General features: G+C 40.6%; 1 protein-coding gene and 1 pseudogene across 1 annotated transcript in view; one reads left to right on the top strand and one right to left on the bottom strand.

Annotated features, from left to right (window-relative positions):
* Dmgdh (dimethylglycine dehydrogenase) overlaps positions 1–8,715 on the bottom strand; it is a 70,851-nt gene extending 62,136 nt beyond the window's left edge. Inside the window, exons 1-2 of the mRNA XM_013015818.1 lie at positions 8,282–8,715; positions 3,693–3,867 (exon numbers count right to left, since the gene is read on the bottom strand). Of these exons, the coding sequence (XP_012871272.1) occupies positions 3,693–3,867; positions 8,282–8,367 (261 nt within the window). The 5' untranslated portion in view covers positions 8,368–8,715. The remainder of the gene's footprint in view (positions 1–3,692; positions 3,868–8,281) is intronic.
* A 2,682-nt stretch (positions 8,716–11,397) lies between these two features.
* LOC105985322 lies at positions 11,398–26,205 on the top strand (annotated as a pseudogene).
* The last annotated feature ends 324 nt before the right edge of the window (positions 26,206–26,529 follow it).

Genomic DNA, 26,529 nt, shown 5'->3' with positions numbered 1-26,529 from the left:
CTATCCCTCAGCTCTTCAGATCAAGGCTAGCATTCTACTACTTGAGCTACAGCACCGCTTCTAGCTTTTTCCGCTTATATGTTGCTGAGGAATCGAACCCAGGGCCTCATACATGAAAGGCAAGCACTCTACCACTGAACCACCTTCCGAGCCCCCAGGTGTAGGATTTTCTACCTTTGATCTCATGTCAGATCTCAAAACTGTTCTCCTTTTGGAACTCAGATTTTTAGATTAGCAAAGCTCAGTTTATGTTAGGAAGAATCTGAGTAAAACATGCAATGTGGGCTGCAGCCAGTGAACCATGGCTGCAGCCCCTTGACCAGCAAAGGGTTTCCCTTGATCTACTCCCCACCTTTCCCTTGAACAGAAGTTCTCTTGCCCTTTCCTGAAATTGCCTATTTTAAGAACTAGAAAACTCCTTGTAATTAGAGCCTGCTGAATAGGTTGAACAGACTTTTGTGGAAGCTAAAGCAGCTCCATATGCAATAGTGGCACCCCACAAGTATTTGTTGAATAAATGTGGATTAATTACCCTCTGGAAAAGATTTCTAAATATTAGGTATGCCAAGACTTTTTTTAAAGTGTTTGAAGATTATTTATTTATTTTGCCAGTCATGAGGCCTGAACTCGGCCTGGGTGCTGTCCCTGAGCTCTTCAGCTCAAGGTTAGTACTCTACAACTTGAGCCACAGCACCTCTTCTGGCTTTTTTTCCTGCTTATGTGGTGCTGAGGAATGGAACTCAGGGGCTCATGCATGCTAGGCAAGCGCTCTACCACTGAGCCACCTTCCCAGCCCCAAGACTTTTTTTTTTTTCAATTGTGGCAGTTGTAGTATTCAAAAAGAATCTAAGCAATGAAGCAAATTCTCTTAATTAAGTATCTAGGACCTCATTTTGCAGCTAATTTATCTTTAGAACAAAATCTGTTGAAAATAAAGTCTATTTAAGGATATTTATACAGTTCTTCCATAGTAGTATTGAGCATTATGGTTCTCCAAAGCTTGAAAACATTCCCATTAAATTTGCTAATCATCCTTTATGGGCCAGAATTCCAAGGATTCTTTTACTTGTTCAGGCATCTGGACATTTGCACAACTATGTTTTTCACATGCAAAAATAAAACTCCTAATTCAATTTACTAGTCAGGGCATAACAGCATAATACAGTGTAGTAGAGTTTAGAACACTAAGTCAGGCTTTCTGACTCATAGCTAAGCACCTCATCTTCTTCTACATTAAATGTTTGCAACCCATGGATGTTTGAGGTTTAATAACAGGGATTATATAACCTCTGTTTTCTGAACAAGAATCCCTGGCCTTCTGGATCCCAAGTTTGTCTTCAGTGTCTACCCTATCTGTTGATGAAATGGATAGTTACAAATACTGGTGTGAAGTTCTGATCACCACCATATGTACCTCTCCAGTGCCTCTCAGCCACATAACACCCAGGTGAAGACAGACTTCCAGAAAGCTCTATTATCCATCTAGACGTATCCATGCCATACATTCTCTTCTTCCCCACTCCCAAAATTAGGACCTAATGATCTTTCATCTGAAGGAATCACATGGATTCATTTTTGAAAAAGTCTTATTCCAAATATTTAGCCCAACAAGATGCAGGGCTCAGGAGGCTGAGACCTGAAGAATGGAAGTGTAAAGCGAACACAGTCAGGAAAAGTCTATAAGACTCTATCTCCAACTAATCAGCAAAAAGCTGGCCTGGAAACATGGCTAGAATGCAAAGTGGTAGAATGTCAGTACATAGACAGATAGAAGACAGATAGCTGATAAGTAAATGGATTTTAAACCTTTGAATAAGTTAAAAATTAATGAATCCTTTTAGCATGAATGAAGATTAATAAGAAGGAAAGCTGGAGTTAAAGTCATCAAACTAAATACAGCTAAACACTAAATACAGTGTAATGGATGGTGTCTAGTGGTACCAGTAGGAGTCCTAACAGTGTTCTCCCTAACAGTCCTCCCAGCTTCCAAGAACCTGCCTCAGAAAGCCCTGAGACAGACAGACCTAACTCACCCTTTATCAGTAGTTCCAAATCCACTCAAAGGTTTGAGAGTAACCACTAAAGTATGCATAGTTCTTTGTTTACTTGATATGTAAATATATATTACTATGTTAGTTGAGATTATAAAATGTGCAAAATCACTTGGAATGAGTGAGATACTTTAAGTAAATTTCCTGTTGTTTACTGTGTAGAAAAGTCTTTGAATATTAAGCTTATTAATCATATTCTAGGAAAAGCTATGTGATTCAAATACTTTGTTATTAAACTACATACACCAGATTACAGTTTGAATCCAGCGGTGTGATGGCCTGATTCTAGCTTTGCTGTACTTGAGGCTGGTTTTAATGGCTGGTGCTGTGGAAAGTGATCCCTGATCCCTCCCAGTGATTCATGGACCTAAGGAGTACAGTGTTGTCTTGGCCATGCTCACTTGGTACTTCTTCCTCCAACCTTATACAAAGGTTTCTACTGACACTTGGCTGTAATATTCCATGTTCTCTTGTCCATTAATGTTTGTGACAAATTGGACTACATTACTTCTTTGCATGTATTTTAAATAACTGGGGCCAGATCCCACTGAAACTCCTCATTCAGTAAAATGTTAAATGGTTTAAAAATCTATCTCTTGCAGACAGTCATGTTGACTTATCCCTGTAATTCCAGCTACTCATGAGGTATAGTAACATGGTTTGAGGTCAACCCTGACAAAAGCTTAATGAGAACCCACCACAATCAATAAGCTGAGCATGGTGGTGTGGGTCATGGTCTTGGCCATGTGGAAGGATCACAGTCTGAGGCTAGTATTAGGAAAACACCTCAGAGATCCTACCTGCGGCTCACTGCGTGAATCCTCATTTCAGACCCAGAGGCTCAATGCATGACTATTCCCAGCAAAACAACACAGAACCTCAGCTCACTTGCTTTGTGTTCCCTTTGCTTAAGGGAAAACTATTTTGCATAGTTAACTTTGATCAAGACACTGACACTTCAATATCTCTAAACCTGTTGTTGTTTTTTTTAAAGGAGTTGAGATTAAGAGTGTATTACTTTTTATCCATTGGGGATCTTTAAGAAGCCAAATCCCAGGGAATCTTGTAATCTATTCTAAAATATTAAATAAGTGTGTAAATGAAAAAATAAGTCATTCTAATATAAAGGGGGTGCTCTTCTCAACAATCAGGTATGGAGAGTTGTCAGCCATCCCTTTCCAATCTGTTTCTGTTGGCCTTGATTTCCTTCTGCTTGAATGTTCTTGGCTAGATAACCTCACAGCCCTTTTGCCCTGCCCCTTGCCTATTGCTCAGTGCTTCCTGGTCTCTGCTTTTACTGCCACCTCTTGGAAGAAACCTACCTATACCTTACCCTCTGTCATTCTGCACTTTGCTCTATGGCGCTGATTTCTCTCCAGCACTGCCTGGTGCTTTCTGAACTCCACGAAGCACCAGGGACCAGGGCTGTATGCTCCATTCTCCGCTGCATCCCCACTGGAACATTCCAGTCTAGTTTGTAGATTCATTCCTTCCTGAACTATACTGAAGCAGCCTACTGTCCTCTATGGCAAAGGTTTAAGAGAGCCATAGAGAAATACAAGCTGGCTCTGGGAAGTTGTGAATGGGAAGGAAGCCTGGTACCTGATTTGGGGCACAGGACTCTGTGGAGGCTTTACTTACTGCGTGCCAGGTGGATCCAGCCGTGAGCTCTGATTTCTCCAACAGGACCACATCTTTCATGCCTGCTTTGGCCAGGTGATAGGCCAGACTTACTCCCACACAGCCGCCTCCGATTATCACAGTTTCTGCCCTGTCTTTCCATTTTGTTTCTGTGGATGAAGAGAGCTTTTCCTTTCTGGAAGAATACAAATTTTAAAAGTGGTAACTATACCTAACTTTAAATGCAGCAGTGGTACTCACTAGATATTATGTTGAAAATGAACTATACAACTCATGGGTGAAAAGGGAGAACAAAAACTGGGAGAGAATAAGGGAAGGGGTGACAAAAAGAAATATACTCTTTACCCGACTTATGTTAACTGTAACCCCTCTATACATCACCTTCATAATAACAATTTAAAAAATTTACCCAACTTTGTTCTGATTAACGTGCTTTCCCAGCCCCACTCTAGTGATTGTGATTTGTGTTTGGTTAGCTAGACACCCAATCTCTGACTAGGCAACCTGGGTTGGGGAGAAAGAAACAGGTATTTGGTCCATCTCTTAATGACTCTGATGCTTCATATAGCTAAAGAAATGAAGAGTCTCTCTTTTTCTCTTCTCCCTCACCCCTTTTTCCTCGTGAAAGACTTCAATGAATATCTTTATTATGTTTTAAAAAAACACATTTAGAACTGTTTTGTTCTATGAAAAACCATAAGCATCATTAAGTTGAGCACCTATAACTCTCGGATCATCTTGGCCCTCTGATGCTTCCCAGGTGCAGTAGAATGTTCTGCCTCTCATTGTTCCCTTCACTTTGCACCTGCTTCTCTACCTTGCCTATTGTTACTGATTTTTCAGTAGTTAGCATTATCTTATGGATCTGTACAAGTAGCTGGGCTATAAGCTTCTTCTTTGTTCTCCTCTGCTTTTTTTTCTTTTCTAGACAGGCATTTGAACTTGGGGCCTCACCCTTGCTAGTCCAGCACTCTATCACTTGAGCCACATTCTAGCCACTTATGCTTTATTTTGGAGATACAGTCTCTACCTTTTTGTTCAGGTGACCTTTAAATATAATCCTCTCTTCTCTGCTTTATACATAGCTGGGATTACAAATATCAACTACCACACCTTGTCTCATCGTTTATTTTAATGCGAAATTGTTCCAGACTTAGCCAAAAAAGTATTAATTCAATTGATTCCTGGATGCTTTAGACATAATTAAAAAGATTCTTAAGAGCATTTCTTTATTTTCTGGTGACACAGTAAATTCCAGGATTTTTGCTTAACTGGATTTTTTAAATTTGTTTTGGTTTTTGTGCTGGTACTGGGGCTTGAACTTTGGGTCTGGGCTTTTCACCTCAAGGCCGGTACTCTGCTACTTGAACCACACTTCTACTTCCAGCTTTTTGTGGTTAATTGGAAAGACTCATGGACTTTCTTGCCTGGGATGGCTTTGAACGGCTATCATCAGATCACCACCTCCTGAGTAGCTAGGATTATAGACATGAGACACTGGGCCAAGGCCACCTTTACTGGGTTTTAAATTACTTTAATCATTTCCTTGAACTCAATAAGAAAACAGTAACATATATAGAAATTCACTACTTTGGATAGAAATTCATTCTTAAATGGACTAAAGATATCTTTGCTTGAAATCCATACAAAAATGACCAATGATAACAATTTTAAAGGTTCTTTTGCTGTGTGTTCAAAAGAGAGACTATGATTTATTTTAGTAGAGTGGTCAAGTGAAAGAAAAATAAAGAATGTCAGTTGGGTATCTTAGGATCAAGTCTCAGTCCCTATCTAACTGATCAACTTTCTTAGAGTGATGTAGATAAAGAATCTCAACACACCATCTGCCAAAAGGGGCCACAAGCATTGTCTAGTTCACAGTATTCCTTCTGCTCAGTATGCCACAGTAGGTTCTAGACTGTGCAATATATATTTTTTTTGGGGGGGGTCCAATCGTGGGGCCTGAACTCTCGGCCTGGGTGCTGTCCCTCAGCTCTTCAGTTCAAGGCTAGTACTCTACCACTTGAGCCACAGCGCCACTTCCGGCTTTTTTCTTTTTGCTGATGTGGTGCTGAGGAATCGAACCCAGGGCCTCATGCATGCAAGGCAAGCACTCTACCACTGAGCCACCTTCCCAGCCCCATGCAATATATTTTTAAAATATCTGGACAGTTGTATTAAATCTTTCTGAAGTAACAGACACCAAACTTGGCATCCTAGTATTCATGAGGCTGAAATCTAAGGATCATGGTTCAAAGCCCACCTTAGCAGAAAAATCCCTGTGAAACTCGTATCTTCAACTAATCACTCAAAAACTGGAAGTAGAGCTGCTCAAAATAGTATAGCACTATCCTTAAGCAAAAAAGCTCAGAGACAGCACCCAGGCTCTGACTTCAAGCCCCACAACCTATTAAAAAAATCCTTCTGGAAGTAGTTGAGAATATCCACACATATATTAAAAAATCAAATGGAGTAGAATCCATGGCAGAAAACAAAACAAAACAAACAACAATAAAAAAATGCAGGTCAGACCTCCATTTCCTATATTAGAAACTGAAATATTTATTTGGCCTCTTTGGCTAAGTGTTTGTGAAATCAAAGATATTGATGTTTTGGGATTGAGTCAATACAAATTATTCAGCCAAAATAAATTAGCATACTGCTTTTACATCAACTTTAATCTCAGAGCCAACCTGTATGAGTTAACAATACATGCATGACTTCCAACTATTGTAGGAATCATAGTCCTTACAGTGACCAAAACTCATACTCAACAATGAGTTCTGACTTGCAACATCATATTTACTATTTCCACTTACCTGTATGCTTTTGTTACAAATTAAACAAAGACATATACAAGTGCTACAGTAAAATATATTTTGAGGTAGTCCTAAATATTTGATTTGCCCAACTAGTTTCAAACAACTCAGCTCAAGCTATTAAATCTGTTTCCTTTTGTTATACATGACATGTCACTATGATGGCAAGTGTTGTGATGTTTTGAGGTGTGCAAAGCACTTTCACATAGATTCTCTTGTTTAGAATTCACAGTACCTTGGGAGTTAGGCAAAGCAGACCTGATTATCTCCATTTAATAGAGACACAGAAGTGTTGGGTCACATCCTGTGTAAGTGATGCAGAGGGAACTATAATTTGGTGGTTACTGTATTACTAGTACCAGACTAGCCTAGCACATCATAGCTACTAAATATATATCTATTCAATTGAAGGATGGATGGAATTCAAAAGTAGATCTTTTGATTCCAGAATTTAAGGGCATAGTATGTAAAATAATAATGGCGTCAACTGGTAACAATGTTAAGATGGTCTTAGCCAGTAGCCTTCCTTGCAGACTGAATAATCTATTGACACTACCACACTATGAAGTCAGAAAGATGATCCATATTGCTGTTTAAATATAGAACCATTAAAATAGGAATAGCCACTTTCACCTGTCAGACTTAACAAAGACACACACCAAAATGTGCAAAGCCTAGAAGCCATGAAGATGCAGGAAGAGGCTACACTTGTAGCAAGAATATACTCACTTGCCATCTTTTGGAAGTTTTGTTAATATTTTTCAATCTTTCAAATGCATATGATCCTTTACCTAGTAATAGTTTCTTTCTTAAACACTGACTGTAGAATCTCATGTGACCAACAATATATGCTTACAATTTTTTGTGTGCACATTTTTGCAGTAAGAAACAACTGGAAGCTGGACCCAGTGGCTCACACCTGTAATCCTAGCTACTCAGAAGGCTGAGATCTGACTATTGGAGTTCCAAGCCAGCCTGGGCAAGAAAGCCCCTGAGACTCTTATCTCCAACAAACTATCAAGAAAAAGTCAGAACAAAGTGGCTCTGTAGTTCAAGTGGTAGAACACTAGCCTTGAGCACAAAGAGGCTCAGGGAGAGTGTCCAGGCCCTGAGTTCAAGCCCTGGGTCTGGCAGAAAGAAAAAGAGAGAGAGAGAGAAAGAAAGAAAGAGAGAGAGGAGAGAGAAAGAGAAAGAGAGAAAGAGAGAGAGAAAAAAGAGAAAGAAAGAAAGAGAGAGAAAAGAGAAAGAGAGAGAAGGAAGGAAGGAAGGAAGGAAGGAAGGAAGGAAGGAAGGAAGAAAGGAAGGAAAGACGAACAAGAGAGAAAGAGAGAAGCAAGCAAGCAAGCAACTAGAAACGGTCTAAATGTTAATAAATGGACTGTTTAATTATGGTGTGCATATTGACAGGATGAAAAACTGTGCAGCAGCTGATTTTTTTAAAGAGCAATCAGCATATGGTGATATGAAATAATCTCCAAGACAAGAGAGAACTCAAAAAATAAAGTGAAAGTCAATCAGAGAAGCTGACTTGAGCCTGCGTTTCCTTTAGAAGACCGCACTCGCTGTGGCCTGGGGAGCGAGGGCAGGGGGCTGGAGGGTCGGCACACAGGAGCCTTTCTTTCCATGCGGTTTCCCTTTGTAATTAGCTGATCATTCAGTGGGGCAATTTCAAGCCCATTTCGCGGAGACTGAAGCGCTCCTAACTCTGAAGGCTGACCCACCACCAGCTCCCAGCCCCACGGCCGGCCGCTGGCCGGGCGCCCTACTCACCCTTCTGGGCTGCCCACCGAGCGCAGGCGCCCGGGACAGCTGGGCAGCGGGAGCCCCCGCAGCCGCTGCGCGCCCCTGCGGAGCATGGCGAGCCGGAGGCCAGGCTGAAGGCACCTTGTCCGCGCGGGCACCTGCTGCGACGCCCCGGGAAGCCTGCGGCACTGACCCCGCGCCTCCGCGGTCAGACCCTCTCCCCACCCCCAGCAAGGGGCGGGACCCTGGACACCAGAGTGCCCGGGGATCTGCGCCCTCAGAACCACGGCACCGTGACAGCAGCCGGAAGCCCCCGCGCCAAGGTGAGTTTCCTTTGCGAATCTCTGATCGCTGCTCTCTGAGCCGCTCAAGTTCAGATCCACCTGGCCAAACCCTGAGTCCTTAGCAAGGTGGGGGTGAGAACGGGCTCTCGGAGCCTCGGTTTATCCAGTCATGAGGAGGTTAACGTGCATGGAGCCCTTACTCAGTGCCAAGCACCACACAGGGTACTTTTGGGGTTAGGAAATAGAAACACAGTCAGGCGACCCGCTCAGGGTCACTGATCTGGTGGTGGAAGAACTTCCCGGCTCACGCTGGAACCCCCGTGCAACCCCCATGGTTCTCCACCTTGCACCCCTGCTGGTCCCAAGTTTCTCTCTCCTTTTGGTAAAAGTGGTAGCCAGGCTCTGGGAGTCCCTGGCTGGTCTGTAATCAGCAAGAACACCCCCTCTCCCAAGTCTCAGGAGTGGTGGGTGCTGGGTCTCTCTGCCTTCATCACCAGTCAGTTATCAACTCCTGGTCCCCCGTGTTGGGATTGTGGGGGAGGGGATCGTGGATAACTAAGCAAAATTAGAAATGAACCTGAAGCAAGAACACCCCAGCACCTCTCAAAGCAATCCACCTGAGCCTCATAATCCAGAACGGGGGAGTGGTGATATATAGGCATAGAGACATGAACCACTGGCTTATTAACACTACAAAGAGAAATAGTCAAGGTGCAAGTAATAAAGAACTTTAAATAAAATAAATTTCCATCAATTAGTAGGCAGCCATGAAGACAACTGAGAGCAGGTGAGGCATTCTGGCAATGTTAGCAAAGATGAAATGTGTCTGTCACTGACCCAAGCTATACAAAACCCTGAGAGACACAATAAAGATAACAGTTATATGAGATGCGAACTATAGGTGTTTTTTTTAAGTCTTCAGATATGTTCTCTTGATTATAAGTAACAATGTGGAATTCGCATAAAATAAGGTTACTAAGAAAATAGGAGACAGTGCTGACTTCTTTTACTAAATCTTACTAATCCTATGGGTGTTTTTTTACACTTCTTTTTAATAGTCCATTTTTCCTTAAAGGTTTGAAAATTGCTCTGTCCCTGTTCAGTTCTTTTGAGGATTCCGCTCTTTCAACAGAAAGATTGTCACATGCTGCTCCATATTAATGTGTACCTACTGATTTAGAGGGCACTGGGAAGGAACTAATCTCACCCCTCTCCCAGCTATCAGGTACATGTTGTTAGGAATCCATGTAGTTGCCATAAACAACACCTCCAGAGCACATGGGGGCTAGTTTGGGCAGACACAGCTTCCTATCTATCACAGGCTGAAGCTATTCTCTGAGCATGTGCACACTTGCTCTGAAAACAGATCTTAAACCTGGACATCGTTATCCTAGGTGTTGAAATCTGCAAACAGAAGGTGTAAATGAACCCCAGAGCTCATGGTCAGATACAAAGCAGGTTCACTGCTGAACAGGAGAGGGATGGAATGAAAATAGTACTAATTAGTACAAGCACTCTGGAAGGTGGCTTGGAGATTACCCCCCCCCACACACACACCACCAAAAAAACTAAACACAGAACTTCCCTATAATCCATCAATACTACTCTTGGGCATCTACCCAGAATATTACAAGTCAGAATACAATAAAGCCACCCGCATATCCATGTTCATTGTTGCAGTATTCACGATAGTCAAGCTACAGAAACTGCCCAGATGCCCTATAATAGATAAATGGATCAAGAAAATGTAGTTGATAGATGGAATTTTACATAATGAAATTTTGATATAATAGAATTTTACTTATCTATCAGAAAGAATATTATGATTTCGCAGGGAAATGGATGAACCTAAAAAATTCTGTTAAGTGAGATGTAGAGAGACAAATGATGCATATTTTCTCTCATATTTGGAAGTTAGATCTAAATATAAATATGTATGAAAACACATACTGAGTTATATAACACAAATTGACTAAAACATAGTCCTATTAGGGGAGGATTCCAATGGTATAAGTCCTCTGAGCAACTACCAAACAGTTTCACAAAGTACCTGGAAGCTAAAATATGCTTTTGTCAGGCAGGGAAAAGCAAGGGAATGGGGGCAGATCAAAGAGAGGAAGGTTGGCAAATGCAGTTATTATATTCAATGTACACATATGAAAATGGAACCATATAACTTGAAAGTATAGATGGGATTGGAAAAGATGAAGAATGATGGAAGAGGTGACATTGTTCTAGATGCATTGTACTAATAATCTGTCTGGTTGAAACTCCTTTGTACAACTACTTAATTTTTTAAGAAAGAAAACTGCAATAAAAGAAAAAGCAACATACTACAAGTTAAACCACAGCACTCTCTTATACATGTTCTGAAGCTGTCATTAGCACACCCAATGCAGTAATCCACTAAGTGGGAATATAACAGGAAGGGAGGGGTAAAGGCTGCTCCAAATTCAAATCTTTGTAAATGAGATATTTTTTGCTGTGAAACAAAATGATGACTTTAAAATGTTGGATAAACTTCCAGATAAAAAATAAAAATGTCTCAAATTTTGCTTGATATCATGAAGGATATTCTTAAATCTCTGGCTAATTTTCTGTGGAAGTATGCAGTGTTTTTTTTGTGTGTGTTTTTTTTACCTTCCTTCTCTTTTTCTTCTTCAGGATGAAAATTCTAGCATATGGGACACACGTGATATTTTCAAACAGTCCTGTCTCTCTGCTAAACTACTGAGGTAGTGTAGTTATGATCTGCCTTTGGTCAGGTGCTAGAAGAGGTGGTAGGGATAGAGACAAATATGACAATCAAATCAAGAGCCAGGTACTTAACCAGATACTGTGGCACAAGTGGATTCAGGGATGAAGATACCAAAGTCAAGCAAGGTGCAAAGGAGCTTTGATCCCAAACAGAGACAGTCAGGCAAGGTAGGCTCTGGCTGCTTTGGGAGATCATTCAGGGCAGAACTCAGTAGACTTATGACCATTTCAGTAACCCAATGGCGAAAAATGTTTAATTGATACACCTCATGTAACCCTGAGGACTGGACACTATAGCAATGCTTTTCTCTCTAGAATTATCCAATGTGCCAATCTGATTCTTAGTTGAAACAATATAAGGTTTGCTTTTCTTAACAAGAGGTCTAGCAGTGGGCCATCATGGGTGCTGAGATCACTATGGGATATCCATAAGAAATCAAGCTCTTGTGTGGCTTAATCTGTAATCCTAGCATCTCAGGAGGCTGAGATCTAGCGGATCACAGTTCAAAGTCAGCCTGAGTGGAAAAATCCATGAGACACCATCTCTGAAATAAATAGCAATAAGCTAGCCTAGAAGCATGGCTCAAGTGATTGAGCAAAAGCCATGAACAAGGAAGCTGAGAAAGTGTAAGACTATGAGTTCAATTCCCAATATTGACAAAAAGAAGACAGAAAAGAAAGAAAAGGAGAGGAGAGGAATGAGGCTCTTTACCAATTGATTTCTCGCATGTGGCTTTTAGTGGCATGACAGAAAGATGGTTGCTATACCACCAGGCATTATATTGATGTTTGGTCAAGAAGAGTAAAAGGGACAAGAAGAAAGGGAGTAGGCATCTGTATCAGGAAAACAAAACTTTTCCCCAAATCCTCAGCCTATTTTCACCAATGTCTCATTAGCCAATGCTGTAATACATGGCCAGGCTCAGCTGCAAGGGAGCGTGGGAGTTGTTTTCGTTTTTTAAGTTGAAGACATTGTCTTCCCCAACAAAACACATCAGCAAAGAAATGAGAATGTGTATTAGTGGGACCACCAAACCAGGTCATCACAAACAAATTGACAGAACAAATAAAGATCAGGGAATCAGCTTTTCAACTATAATTTGGCCCAGAGAAGCATGTTAATTAAGAAGAAATAGCCTCAGCTCTTTTGACTACACAAAATAGGTACTTGGCTTAGCCAGGAAAGACAGCATGCACAATCTCTCAAACACAATTAGACACAACTGTAATAAGATCAGAGCCCTAAAAGTATAACACCACTTTCCTAAAATTAGAAATTGCTTTTAAAGAATCATTAAAAACAGGTGGGATGGGGTGAGGAGAGCTTAGATGATTTTCCTTTGTCTTCTCCAGGGTATTTTGGAGCATCTGGACAATGGGGGGGCTGTGGTTGGGGGTGATAGCTTTCTATTCACTCTAGAGAAGAGCACTTATGTGAAGGTGAGGTCTGGACTCCAAAAGCTGTGGTGGAGCATCCAGATGCAGGCTGGTGCCCAAATCACCCAAGACTCAATGTGTGTTTAAGTAACATTTTGCTTAAATCAAGGAATTAAAGCAGGAAGCTGGTGGCTTAAGCCTGTAATCCTAGCTACTCAGGAGGCTGAGATCTGAGGATGGAAATTTGAAGCCAGCCTGAGGAAGCAAAACCTATGAGACTCTTATTTCCCAATTAGCCAGAAAACTGGAAGTGGAGTTGCGGCTCAAAATAGTAGATAGAGTGCTTTAGCAAATGAGCTCAGAGACTAGAAAAAATAGGACTGTGCTACTAGAAAAGTTATCAAGATACGGAGAGTATATGTTGGAAAAAAAGGACTTTCTCTTTCTCTCTCTCTCTCTCTCCCTCTCCTTCTTTCTGCCTTTTCTCTGCCTTTTCCCTATTCTCTTTTCTTCTTTCTCTATCTCCCCTCTTTCTCTCCCCTCTCTCTCCCTCTTACCCTCTTTCTCTTGCTCACTCATACACACATGTATCTTCTTGTATAAGTATTGTTAAAATAATACATTTAGACTTTATTCCATGAATACTTACCTTGTTGATATTCAAGTGTTTCCTTAAAATAGCAAAACTTGTTACTGCTTTCATTTTATCCTGCCTACTGGAGCACATTCTGTAACAGTGGTAAGGTAACTTACTACAGTGATTAATGACTGTCACCAACCTAAAAGCACAGATGGCATGTTCTAGGGATGAGATTCAAAGAAATGAACAGTTTTGCATCATCCTCCTGGCTGGAAAATAAAAAGAAATGAAGGAAGAAACTGGCATGGGATGGGTTGGTAAGATCAAATTGGAACTTTAAGTCTATTCTTTGCTCTGCATTCCTAAATTAAAGTAGAAAAATAAAGCCAAAGAATGACATGAGCTGGGAATGTAATTTTGAGTCCCTCTGATTTTATTCATACGAGCATCCCATATCAGACAAACATGGGGGCCTGTCCTGGTCTCTACAGACCAGTTATATGATCTTAAACAAGTCCTTTGGTGTCTCTGTGGCCCCTTCTTTCATCTGTCACATGGGGCAGGATGTAACCAGTTGTAAGGACTGATAACCCAACCCATGCGCGTGGCATAAGTACCAACAGCCATTACCACTGCCCCACCAGATACTCAGAGTTCTGTGGCAGACACAAAGGATCTTTCTGGTGCTATCTTATACTTAATTTTGGAAGTTCTTAATTTTGGAAGTTCTTTCTGCTAACCCAGAAGTGCTAAATGAGCAAGGATAAAGATATGGTGTAAAAATGAACATGATGGGGGGGGATGGTGGGCAGGGAGAGAAACAGGGATGACTCTCAGAGAAGTCTAGGACATCATTTGGGTTATTTCTTGGTTTCCCTCATACTTGTTGTTGACCTAGCTTGCTGTGGGAGACACTTCTTTTCTTTTCTGTGAGGTGCCAATGCTTCTGGTACATAAACAAACTGCTATAACCCAAGAGACCAGTGGACCAACCAAACCAGGCCATCATCTCTGCATGTAACCCATCAGGTCTTGAGGCTGCTCTGAGCCATCCATTTTATCCTGAATTCTCCTGATAAAATGTATAACTTTCCATCCGTATTGGGTTGAAAACTGGATTGATTGAAAGAGATAGGAGAGAATTAGCTGCTGGGCTGCTGAGAGAGAAAGAGAGAGAGAGAGAGAGAGAGAGAGAGAGCGCACCTCTGTGATCTTTAGTTTCGAATTTTAATTAGAAAACACCCTACCTGGCACCGGCTCCTGTAATCCTAGCTACTCAGGAAGCTGAGATCTAAGGATCTGGTTCAAAGCCAGATTGGGCAGGAAAGTCTGTGAGGCTCTTATCTCCAATAAGCCACCAGAAAACTGGAAGTAGCGCTGTGGCTCAAGTGGTAGAGTGCTAGCCTTGAGCTGAAGAGCTGAGGGACAGCACCCAGGCCCAGAGTTCAAGTCTCACGACTTGAAAAAACCAAACAAACAAACACAAAACACCCTGATTCCTTTGCAGTTCATCAGCTTCACATGGAATTCTTGAGAACAGGATCCAATGTCATGCAGACATTCACCTTTTCTGCCAGGGAGGACACGTAGAAAACAAGGTAAACCAATGAGACAGGATGGGAGAGAATATCTGTCCACCTACCACAAATAAAACCTCTTCTCAAGAAGCTAAAAGATTGACCTGATGTTTTAGACATTTCATGACAAAAATCTACAAACAATGCTGATGAATTCACCAGTAGCTCATGCCTATAATCCTAGCTACTCAGAAAGCTGAGAACTGTGGATCACAGTTTAAAGCCAGCCAGGGCAGGAAAGTCTGTGAGATTCTTATTTCCACTAAATTACCTAAAAATCCTGAAGTGAAGCTATGGCTCAAGTGGTAGAGTGCTAGCCTTGAGCAAGAGCAGCTCAGCAACAGTATCCAGGCCCTGAGTTCAAGCCCCAAGACCAGCACAAAAACAAAAATAACCTAAATAAAGAAGGTTTTTAGGCCCTTTTAGGTAGAAGAGAGAATAGGACCAGACCAGAACAGGGCACTGGGAAGGCAGGACTTTCCTTCCAATGTATTTTTTTAAAGAAAAAAACTCGTGGCAGACATTACTTTCACCTTCTCATTTCACATTGTACTTTTTTAAAAAAAAATTACAGTTAAATTAGTAATACAAGTGATATTGTGCCTTTTCTGTTTTGTCTGTCAGGGAACACAGTACTAGTCCAGAAGTGAAATTAGGTGTAATTTCCAAATTTGCCACCTATTGGCAGCATAACTTTATGAAAGACTCTTATTAAGCATTAGCTTTCTCTCTACAAATGGAGAAAATAGTAGTGGTTATGTTGATAGACCTATTGGGCAGTGTAGATGAGATGGAGAATGTGGAAATACTGTGAAATATTTTAAGGTGCTAATAGTTGTACATGTTAATACACATTTGTTCATTTAACAAACCAACATTTAATGGGTACCAATAAATGTTATATATTTCTGAGTTAGAGTCAATGTGCTTTGTTACAGCCAATGGGTCATATCTAGCATAGATAGAAAGATCATACAGAGGCATAGACATTATTTTAAAGAAGCTCATGGTTAAATATGGGTGGCAAACCAATAAAGAGTTATTAACCTAACCAGGTGCCTGTGTCTTATGCCTATAACCCTAGCCACTCAGGAGGTGAAGATCTGGAGGACTGCAGTTCAAAAAAAATCCAAGAGACTCCATCTCTGGTTAAACAGCAAAAAGCAGGGCTTGAGGTATGGCTCAAGTGGTAGAGCACTGGCCTAGCAAGCACAAAATCCTGTAGCAAGAACAATAATGAGAGTCTAAAGTCACCCTTCTCAGAAAAGATTGTGCCCAGCTCTGCTGCTTTCCTCATAAATGTAGTTTCAAGGAGTAACTTGTATGACTTAATTCTCACGGATCCCTATGCTAGCTGTTGTATTCCACATCTAAATGCCAGGCTCTAGGCTGAACTCTTGTTCTCTCATTTCAGTGGGAAGATATAAATGCCACTGCCTGTGACCTTGACAGGGAAGTGGCTGGCGAAGGTGATGCTTTGGTGGCAGGAGGATTCTGCCAGATGTCCATGTACAAATACCATAAGGATGAAGCTAGAACTTAAAAAAAATAATTCTGACTACAACCAGGAGTTTTTGCCAGGGAAAACATGGACTTCATGATTACAGAGGTAAACCTGGTGTTCAGGGAATAAGATTAAGGCTATTTTCACAAGGGAAGTTTCATAGTTTCAACTTTCACTAGGGTATTGGACTGCAGGGTATCTTTGTTTCCACCATGTGGATGGGCAAAGGTTTGTTTGAGTGCACCACAGTCCAGACCAACATTACTTGTTTGTACAATTTCTCTAAGGCCAAAGGGCAGAGCCAAGTGAGGTCTGAGACCCACTTTTGGCTTTCTCAGGTCTGGATAGTTGTAGAGCCTGATTCATCCTGCTGTATGGGATGAGAGGAAGGGAGCAGTGGCTCTGGAAGCATCCTCTGCAAGGGAGAGGCTCGAAGGTGCTATGGGTAGGCTGAAGATAGTGAAGTATCGAAGCCTAGGAAGTAGCTGCTGCTCAGGCTCATCCAGGCCCCCAACAATCCTCAGTACTAAGTAGTTGCCCTCTCCTTCAGCTTGCAGGTCTTGATCACTCCATTTTTCTGCTTTCCCTCAACCTATAACACACACAAGGAACACTTTAAACAATCAGTCAGAACTTATCATCATTGTAGCAATCTGCTGAGAAAAATCAACTTAAGTGAAGAAGGATTGATTTGGGTCCAGGATTTATTTATTTATTTTGGCCAGTCGTGGGGCCTGAACTCTGGGCCTGGGAGCTGTCCCTCAGCTCTTCAGCCCAAGGCGACTTGGTTCATGGCAGTCAGAAAGCAGAAAGAGAAGAGGGAAGGAGCCATGGACAGCATATCCTTCAGAGGGTTGTCCCCATGAGCGATCTCCGCCAACAAGGCCACTTCCCTGCACCTCTCAATGATATCATCCGATTGGGAAACCATCAACAGATTAATCCATAGATGGAATACAGCTATTATAATCTGTAACTTCTCCATGGTTAGACCCACAAGCTAGTGACTAGGCTTTCAACACCTGCGCCTTCTGGGGAAAACTTCATATCCAATTCATTACAATGGGTCCCTAATTGCACACAAATAACCATAATATTCTCTTCCCACTGCCTTCAAAAAGAAAACTCACAGCACCTCATTTCCTGTTTATCAACACCATTGTTATTGTTTAGGGCCACGCCCCTCAACTCAAGTGTTTGAACAGGAAAACAGTGACCCAACTGCTATTTCCCTCAATGATTCCTCTCACTAATGCAAATCTTGCCTCAGCAACTCTCCCAAGGCCCAGCATTGCCCTTGCGTCACCGAACCCCTGGAAGAGTCATCTACAGAGACATTACGTATCACTGCAGCTGTCCCCCAGATGGGTGAACCACAGCTCAGATGATTTGGGAATGTCTCTTTTGATTCCCTTCATCATTCCTTACACGTGTGCACTTGACTTTTGCAAATTCCTAAGACTGAAGAGAGAATCAGCTGTGCATGTAATTCCACCTACTTGCTTTTGATGGGGAGGAGGATCACATTTGAGACCATCTGGGACAAATGTGTGAGATCCTATCTGAAAAATTAACTAAAAAGCTCTCAACCATTTGAGAGTACTTGGATAGCAAGAACATGGGCTTCAGTTCAATCCCTAGTACAAAAAAAAAAAAAAGTGAAAGAAAGAATGAGAGAGAGGAAACAGGAAAATTTCTGCTGACTTTTCTCCACTTACCTTAAGGTCAGCTTTTCCATTATGGCATTGAAGCAGGTTTTGGGAGGCACCTCTGAAACTGATATGGATTCACAAGAGAAGATGTCCTGTCCACAGTTGGCAAGGACGCCAAATGGGTGTGTCCTGTGCCGTGTCTCAATCTTTTTGTCTGGGAAATTCACTCTCCCTACTTCTTTATGGAACACTTATGAATATCCAACTAGAAGAGACATAAGAGTACGCTGAAATATAGTGCATGATAAATTATTTTTTGGAGATTTTCAAGTTCCATAAAGTTTATGTAAGTAAAAACTTCAATCCTTTGAGACTATAATTTCAAAGATGCCATCATGGGCTGGGAAGGTAGCTCAGTGGTAGAGTGCTTGCCTTACATGCATGAGGCCCTGGGTTTGATTCCTCAGCACCACATAAACTAAAAGAAAAAAGCTGGAATGGCGCTGTGGCTCAAGTGGTAGAGCGCTAGCCTTAAGCTGAAGAGCTGAGGGATAGTGCCCAGGCCCAGAGTTCAGGCACCACAACCGGATTACCCCCCCCCAAAAAAAAGATGCCATCATTAAAAAAGGAACTGGGTGGGCATGGTTTTTGTTTTACAAAGTCATTTCACTAGACAACCCTTGAATGAAAATCTGTATGTTATAGTTGAAGAAATTATTTACTCAGAAAGCTATTGTTTAGTCTACTGGTTTGGGAACACATTACTTAGTATTATCACATACTATATACTTGATAATTTTTATAACTTTTGCAATGTTTGTGTTCCACCATCCAAAATAGTACTTTAAATTAGAAGCAATAGAAAAATGTGACATTTCCCTTAATGGAAGAAGCTGTGTGGGCCATGGAAGTCTTAAAGGAAGCAGGGAAGCCTGTGGCAGTGACCATGTACATAGGCTTGGAAGGGGACATGCATGACTTGACACCAGGAGAATGCACTGTGAAGCTGGTGGAAGCAAGTAATATGGCTTCAAAATAATGGCATTAGCAGGGAAATGGATGGAATTAGAACAAATCATTTTGAGCCAGATAAGCCAAGATCAGAGAGACAAACAGCACATGGTCGCCATGATATGGGGATGTCAGATTCAAACACAACAAGATGGACAAAGTAAACAGAACTCAAGATAGCCATACACAGTGAAACCAAAAGAGGCCAGTCTCAGAAGAATAACATTAAATTGTAATACCCAAGCACCTCTTCATAGAGCATAAAATAATATAGACTGAAAAGAACCCCAAAGACAAGGAAACAAAGGACTTCTTAATTTGTTGCATTGCTTTTAGAGGACTCTATACTCTTTATCTCATATATGGTGTATACATGTGCACATCTGAGGGCAGATGGGAGGAGGGCACAGATTCAGGAAATGGGTGAAAACATCCAGCAGAGGGGCGCACCAGCTGCAGTGGACATTGATGACAGTGAACTAAGCCACTCAAAGGTGGTGACAGAAGGGAGGGAATGAGAAAGAGGTAATAGCTGACACTAAGCAAAAGGAAATAAATGTACATGGCATCTGATTTAGTAGAAATAGTTGTATTGTTAAAGTTTGTAGAGTTTGTAAGTTTTGTAGATTAAGATAATGGTGATTATCATTGTGAAGGCTAAAAGGTATTTATGATTTTAGCTAAGTATAACTATGCCACAGTACTATGAAATTTATGTAGTCACTTAATCTCAATAAAGAAATATTTGGAGAAAAAGAAATTTAGCAAAGTTTGCTTAATGTTATGAAAGAAATATGGATAAAAAGGAAAGAAAAGAATTAATTGGAATCTGTTTATATGTAAATCTTGGGATTGCTCATTTCTAATGTAGCTTCTACTTACTAATAAAACAAAATGAACAAACAAAAAAAAAAGAGTAAGTCCAGAATAAGTGTTCAAACCTATAATCCTGGCTAGTTGGGAGCAGAGATCAAGAAATCATAGTTTGAGCACAGATATAAGAGTTGGTAAAACCCCATTTCATGCAATGGCCAAGCACAGGTACATGCCTGTTATGCACAGAAGAAACACTGGGAACAGTAGTGCATACTTGTCATTCCCACTGAATCCTGGAAGCACAAGTAGGAGGATCACAATTCAGTCTGCCCTGGCACAAAGGGAAATGCTACCTCAAAAATAATCACCATAAAAATGGTTTGGGGGCTTAGTTCAAGTGATAGAGTGCCTGCCTGGAAAACTCAAGGCCCTGAATTTAGTCTGAAAATAAGTAAATAAACAAATGGATAAATGAATACGAAACGTCTTTATTTCTCTGAACAGGGGCTAGCATTGTTGGTGTCAACTGCTGATTTGGGCCACTGGACAGTTTGCAGACAATGAAGCTCATGAAGCAGGGTCTTGAGGCTACAAGCTCACCTCATGGTGTAGGCCCTGGGCTTTCTCATACACCTGACTGTGGCAAAGGAGGATTTTTGGATCCCAGAGTATCCCTTTGGTAATCTCAGGCATATATAGAGGTCTCTGTATTTCTCATTATGCCAAAGGTCCGACTACAAAACTCATGCAATCTTATACTATGAGAATGCACAGAATAAAAACATTTGGTATTAACCCACTAAGTTTTCTGAATAATGCAAATTTAAAGCTTAAAGTTTTTTAATTAGAAAAAAATGTTCATATGAGCATCTATCATTTGAAATGTAATCTCAGTACTTGAAAGGATTGAGGCAGAGTTCCAGGCTACATAATGAGACCCAGTCTTAAAAGAAAAAGAAAAGGGAGAAAAGAAGCAGGGGGCGATGGTGACTGTAACAGAAATGTCATACTGTTACTTTACAGCACCAGAGCCCAGAGTTGACACCTGATTGGATATTCAATAATATGCCCTAGAGACCTACAAGCTGGGGGTCAGGTACATTGGCAGGCACTGTGGATTTGAGCTCTACCACATCAGAGCAATTGTAGAGGAACTGGCCCCAGAATATGGTTTTTGCCAGCAGCTTCAGAAAAACATAGCAGCTGGGGAAACAGTTTAGACATGTACACCAAACCCTGGATTAGAGCAAGATTAGCATTCATATTGTTTTTCTTTAAATCTTGTTTTCTTTGCTGTTTTGAACACCATCCATGCACATAATAATGAAAAATCAAACTGTAGGATGTACAAAATGTAAATGTATAAAATATAAAATGGAAATAGAGCTGTGGCTCAAGAATGGTAGCCTTGAGCAAAAAGCGCAACTGACATGCAAACACACACACAGAGAGAGAATAAATGTAAAATGTAAAGCAAAAACTGTTCTTTCTGACATTAGCTCCATTCCCAGAAGTGTCATTGTTTGTTTCCTAAGAGACCCTACTATGTAATTACTACCTTCTATCATCTCCCTCCTTCCTTCTCCTTCTTCCTCCTCCACCTCCTCCTGTTCTTCTGCCTCTTCCTTCCTCCACTTCCTTTGTCTCCTTCTTGCAATACTGGAGTGTGAACTCAGGGCCTTGTGCTTGCCAGGCAGATGCTTTACCCCTTGAACCAGACCCTCAGCCATTTTCCTTTCATTGTTTTTCAAATAGAATCTTGAATATTTTATCTATGCTGGACCAGAACCCTCCCATTTATGCTTCCTGAAGAGCTGAAATGACAATCACTCACAATTACATCCAGATTTTTATTGGTTGAGATGGAGGAAGGAACATCTCTCCAACATTTTTTTCTCAGACTGGCCTCAAACTACAATGCTCCCAATCTCTTCTTCCCTAGTAGCTAGAATTACAGGTATGAGCCACAGCAAGTACGTACTTCTTTACTCATCAATATAAAGCAAAATCTTTTGACTCCATTCTTCATAAAATAAGAACTGGGCTCCAGGGACTCATGTCTATAATCTGAGCTACCTAGGAGGCTGAGATATGTAGATTCTGGTTGAAGCCATCCTAGGCAGACAAATCTGACAGACTTTAAATATCACCTATTAACATGTAAGAGTTCAGGAATGGAGGATCAAATGGCAGAGGGTCATCTTTGAGCAATAAAGCAAAGCAAAAGCACAAGGCTGAGTTCTAGCTCCAATACACACACACACACACACACACACACACACACAGATGAATTGCTTCTTCTAAGCTTCTCTCTCTACTTTCCCTCCTCTACTTCTTAGCATCTTTAAATCGTACTATTACTTTCACATCACTAAGGCTTATAACTTCTATATTCCTTTCTGTAATTATAATCAAATCTTCCAAGCTTGGTTTAGTTGTATGCTGAATCCAAAATTTTAAAACCAGGTAAAAACATTTATAATATTTTAATTGACATGCTAAACACATGAAAGAGAATCAGAACTCACAATGATCTTTGTGTCCCTCTATTCCTTTAAACCTTCTCAGTGGGTAAATGCCTTTCTTTTCCCTGTTTGAAAATATTGAGTTGCCCTCAAGACATTTCTGAGCACTATCATTATATAACACTGTCTCAAGGTTGTAATTAAAAGTGTAGCTCACAGATAGATAGAGTGCCTGTCCAGAGTATACAATGCCCTGGGGTCAATCCCCAGCAGAAGGAGAGAAAGAAAGAATATTCAATTGGATATAAAATCAAAACCCAGGGCTGGAAAGGTGGCTCCGCTTGCCTTGCATGCATGAGGCCCTGGGTTCCATTCCTCAGCACCACATAAGCAGAAAAAGCTGAAAGTGGTGCTGTGGCTCAAGTGGTAGAGCACTAGCCTTGAGCAGAAGAGCTGAGGAACAGTGCCCAGGCCCAGAGTTCAGGCCCCAAGACTGACAAAATAACAAATAAATAAAATAAAACCCAGAACATATTTCAAACTTAAAACATTTTTGGTCTGGCAAAAGGCTTGGTCTGGCAGAAGGCTTGAACAGGCAGGAAGCCAGAGAAGGCAAGGATTATACGTTGTTTCTTTCTATGCTTTCAAATATCCCTTCCCATTGTTTGACTGGCACTCTAATAGAGACTGCAGTCTCACAGCCTGAGAACTTTTGTTATTGAGGGGCTTCCTGGGGAACATTGCTCTCTTTTTGTACCATGGGTATTTTTCTCAGACTGCCACTTCCTCCTAAGACTCTGACTTTTTCAGATATACCTTATTTGGGGGGGCCCTACTGTCCTTCCTTAGTGATCCCTTTGGGACAGCTTTTAACTATGTTCAAACTGGTTCTCTTTTGAGTCAAAATATCACTCAGTTATGCCAACTCTGGGAGTATGGTCTGATTCCAGTGTGATATCACCTTCTTCCCTCACCATTCTGACCCACTGTGCTTTGAACTAGATCTTCCAGTGCACTGTCAGGAGAGAATCTAGTGAGTTCTTGGCCATGAATTTTGAAATGTCGGTGGAGTGTCTATCTTGTGCCTCCTTTTGATATTTGTTACCAGTGCCTCTTGGTGCCTCTCATAAAACCATCAATGTTATATTTTCTAAACATTCACTGCAGAACAAAGTGTTTCTGGGACCACGGAAACAGAGAAATAATTCTATTTTACGCAACTTGAGTCACTGGTAGGAGAATGTTCTCAGCATCAAGGTCAAATAGATTCTCTTCTGTTACATTGCATCTGTTGTCCAAATTCATGCTCTGTTTCAATTTGTTTCATGCTTGGATTGACTCTCTTTGTATAACATTGGCTTTTCAAGAATTGTTAATTAACTTCCCTTTTCACTGCTGAAAGAAAAATTACAGGCCTTTACCTTCTCTGAGGTTTTCCAGATTCTAAATTATACTATTTGTTACTATCACTTTATTATTAAAGATATTTTTCTTGGGGACTCCTGAATTATTATATTGTTTTGACTTACTAATATCTTATTCTGGCCTTCTCTCTTTTTCTCTTTCTCTCTCCATTTCCTTCCCATAACTTCTGCTGTATTCTCCTCTTTATTCAGTGCCATTCTATATTTAATTCATTTTCTATTTCTTTAGTCATTTTACTGAGGCAGTCTCCATTTTTTGAATGAAAACAACTTGCCTTGTGTACATTATATTAAAAGTGGCAACCAAATTATTTAGCCAAAATTTTATCTAGAACACACTTATCAGAGAAGACATTTCTTGCAGGTATTATGTTAGTAGAAGTATTTCCTAAATATTAATTAAAAAGTGAGTGCTACCCAACCGGCTCGGAGCCAGCCAGCGTCCTACCCCTGCCAGTGTCCTCACGGGACCCACCAGTCCTCCAGTCAGGATGAGTGATAAGCCAGACATGTCCGAAGTGGAGAAGTTTGACAGATCAAAAGAAAACTAATACTGAGGGGAAAAAAAACACTCTTCCTTCAAAGGAAACTATCCAGCAGGAGAAAGAGTGTGATTAAACATCCTAAAATGTAGATTGCCTCTCAAGAGCAAGCTTCAACATCACCTGACATTCTTGCTTAATTTAGGCTTATTTCTGTAAAACCATGTGTTTGTGGAGACTTGAGGCACCTGTAGATGATTTCTCTTCTATGTTCCCTGGCTAAGAGGTCAACAGTAGGCAGCATCCCCCTAAATTTGTTTTGTAAGTGAAATTTCAGATGGTAGATGACATGCTGTCAGTAATCTCACTATTGATGACCTTTGTGGGTGTGGTCCTTGTGCCCCCTACAGAGTGAGTCGGTTTAACCTACAATGGGTGCCTTCTGCTTCATAATACTTTTGTAGTCTCTTAATTTTCATTTACAATAAAGCATTAAAAAATTTAAAAAAGTAAGTGCTAATTGTAACCCCTCTGTATGGTATTTTCACACACACACACAAAAAATGAGTGCAAGCTGGACACCAGTGGCTCATGCCTGTAATCCTAGCTACTCAAGAGGCTGAGAGCTGAGGATCATGGTTCAAAGCCAGCCTAGGGCAGGAAAAGTCCTTCAGAACTCTTAGCTCCAATTAACTACCAGAAGAAAAAAACAAAACAAAACAGAAGTAATGCTGTGGTTCAAAGTAATAGCCTTGAATGAAAAAAGCTCAGAGACAATGCCCAGGCCCTGAGTTCAAGTCCCACAACCAACAAAGAAAAAAAAGGTGAGTGCAAGGCCCTGAGTTCATACCTCAGTACCACACACACACACACACACACACACACCCTCTACACTAAAGTACAACAGTTCTTGCAGCCTAAACTCCCAAACCTACAGTTATTTGCAGAAATTTATGGTTTTTTTTACAGAAATAATTATGAACCACATTTTGTCATCCAAAATCATTGATTTCTTCATTGTTTTATAAATAAAGGAGAAAAAACAACTACAAAAATACATTAAGTGCCAAATCTGTACCCAGGAACCTTGAACTCCACTCTTCTTGTCACAAGAAGAAACACTAATATAGTCATTTGTAACTTCTTATTTTTTTGAGGACTACACTTTGTGTCATAAATATTGTTTTCTTTATTTCCTTTTTCATTAAAGTATTGAGTAAAGAGCTTTGTAAGAACTTCAGAATGAATGTAACTTATAAAAATATATAAAATTATCTTTTCCTGAAAGGCAGTATGAAACCTATAATTGTTATGAGGAGAAAAATGGGAGAAAAGACCTTGAAAGTGGACAGTTTTTCTGTCTGTACATTGAAACAAAAGTTGCAGTCAGTCTGATTATGTAATACATATATGCAAATACTTTTAAATGTTTATACACGTATGCATGCATTTACATATATGACACATTGGAATTATAAAAAGTATATATTTTCTGAAGATACATTGTACACATAAATGGACATATTAAATTGGAACACCCCTCATACAAGTATTTGAAGATAATCATTTAAAAATTATGCATCAATGGAAAATGAGGGTTTTTTTTTCTTAGTTGCTTTTGTTTTCTTTTGGTATTTGGGAGGGTAAGGTGATCCAGAAATGGAGGGACAAAGGATGAACAAATGCAGCAATGTTTATTCACAACTCTATGTTGAAAATGAACTATGTACAACATGGGTAGGGATGGGAGGGGGAAACTGGGAAAGAGTAAGGAAAGGGGTGACATTGTCCTCAAAGAAATGTACTCATTACCTAACTTATGTAACTGTAACTCGTCTGTACATCTCCTTTATGACAATAAATATAAATAAAATAAAATAAATATCTTTTAATTGGTTAAGGCTGTGCTTGTTAAGACACAGGGCTAGAAGGGAGCACTGGGAGACACTGGTGCCAGCCTCAGGCTGCCCTTTCTGTCCTTGGCTATCAAAGCCAGATGTAGAAATAATGGAAGAAAACTGAAACAGCAGAACAGAAAGAAATGGCCTCAGCTCCTTCTGTATATCATCATCAGCCTGCCTTGCTCTCATCCACTAAGCTCCACAGTCTCTTCAGCTCAAACTGGCACATGCATACTGAACTTCTGCTCAATGGATATGTAGAACAGGATGCTGCCAAAAATGCAGAGGAGTAAGCCAGGCTCTTGACTGAGTACTAAGTGTCTAAACATGCTACCCTGTATTATTCTGAAGAGCATCATGACTAACCAACTTGTCTTTCAGGGTGAATTTGACATTTGAAAATAATGGGAAGTCTCTGAGAACCAACCCTAATGAATAATGTAGG

This window comes from Dipodomys ordii, unplaced genomic scaffold (assembly GCF_000151885.1).
Source record: "Dipodomys ordii isolate 6190 unplaced genomic scaffold, Dord_2.0 Scaffold28, whole genome shotgun sequence".
Classification (NCBI taxonomy): Eukaryota; Metazoa; Chordata; class Mammalia; order Rodentia; family Heteromyidae; genus Dipodomys; species Dipodomys ordii.
Note: the sequence above shows the minus strand (reverse complement) of the source record. Positions and strands in the feature narration are given on the sequence as shown.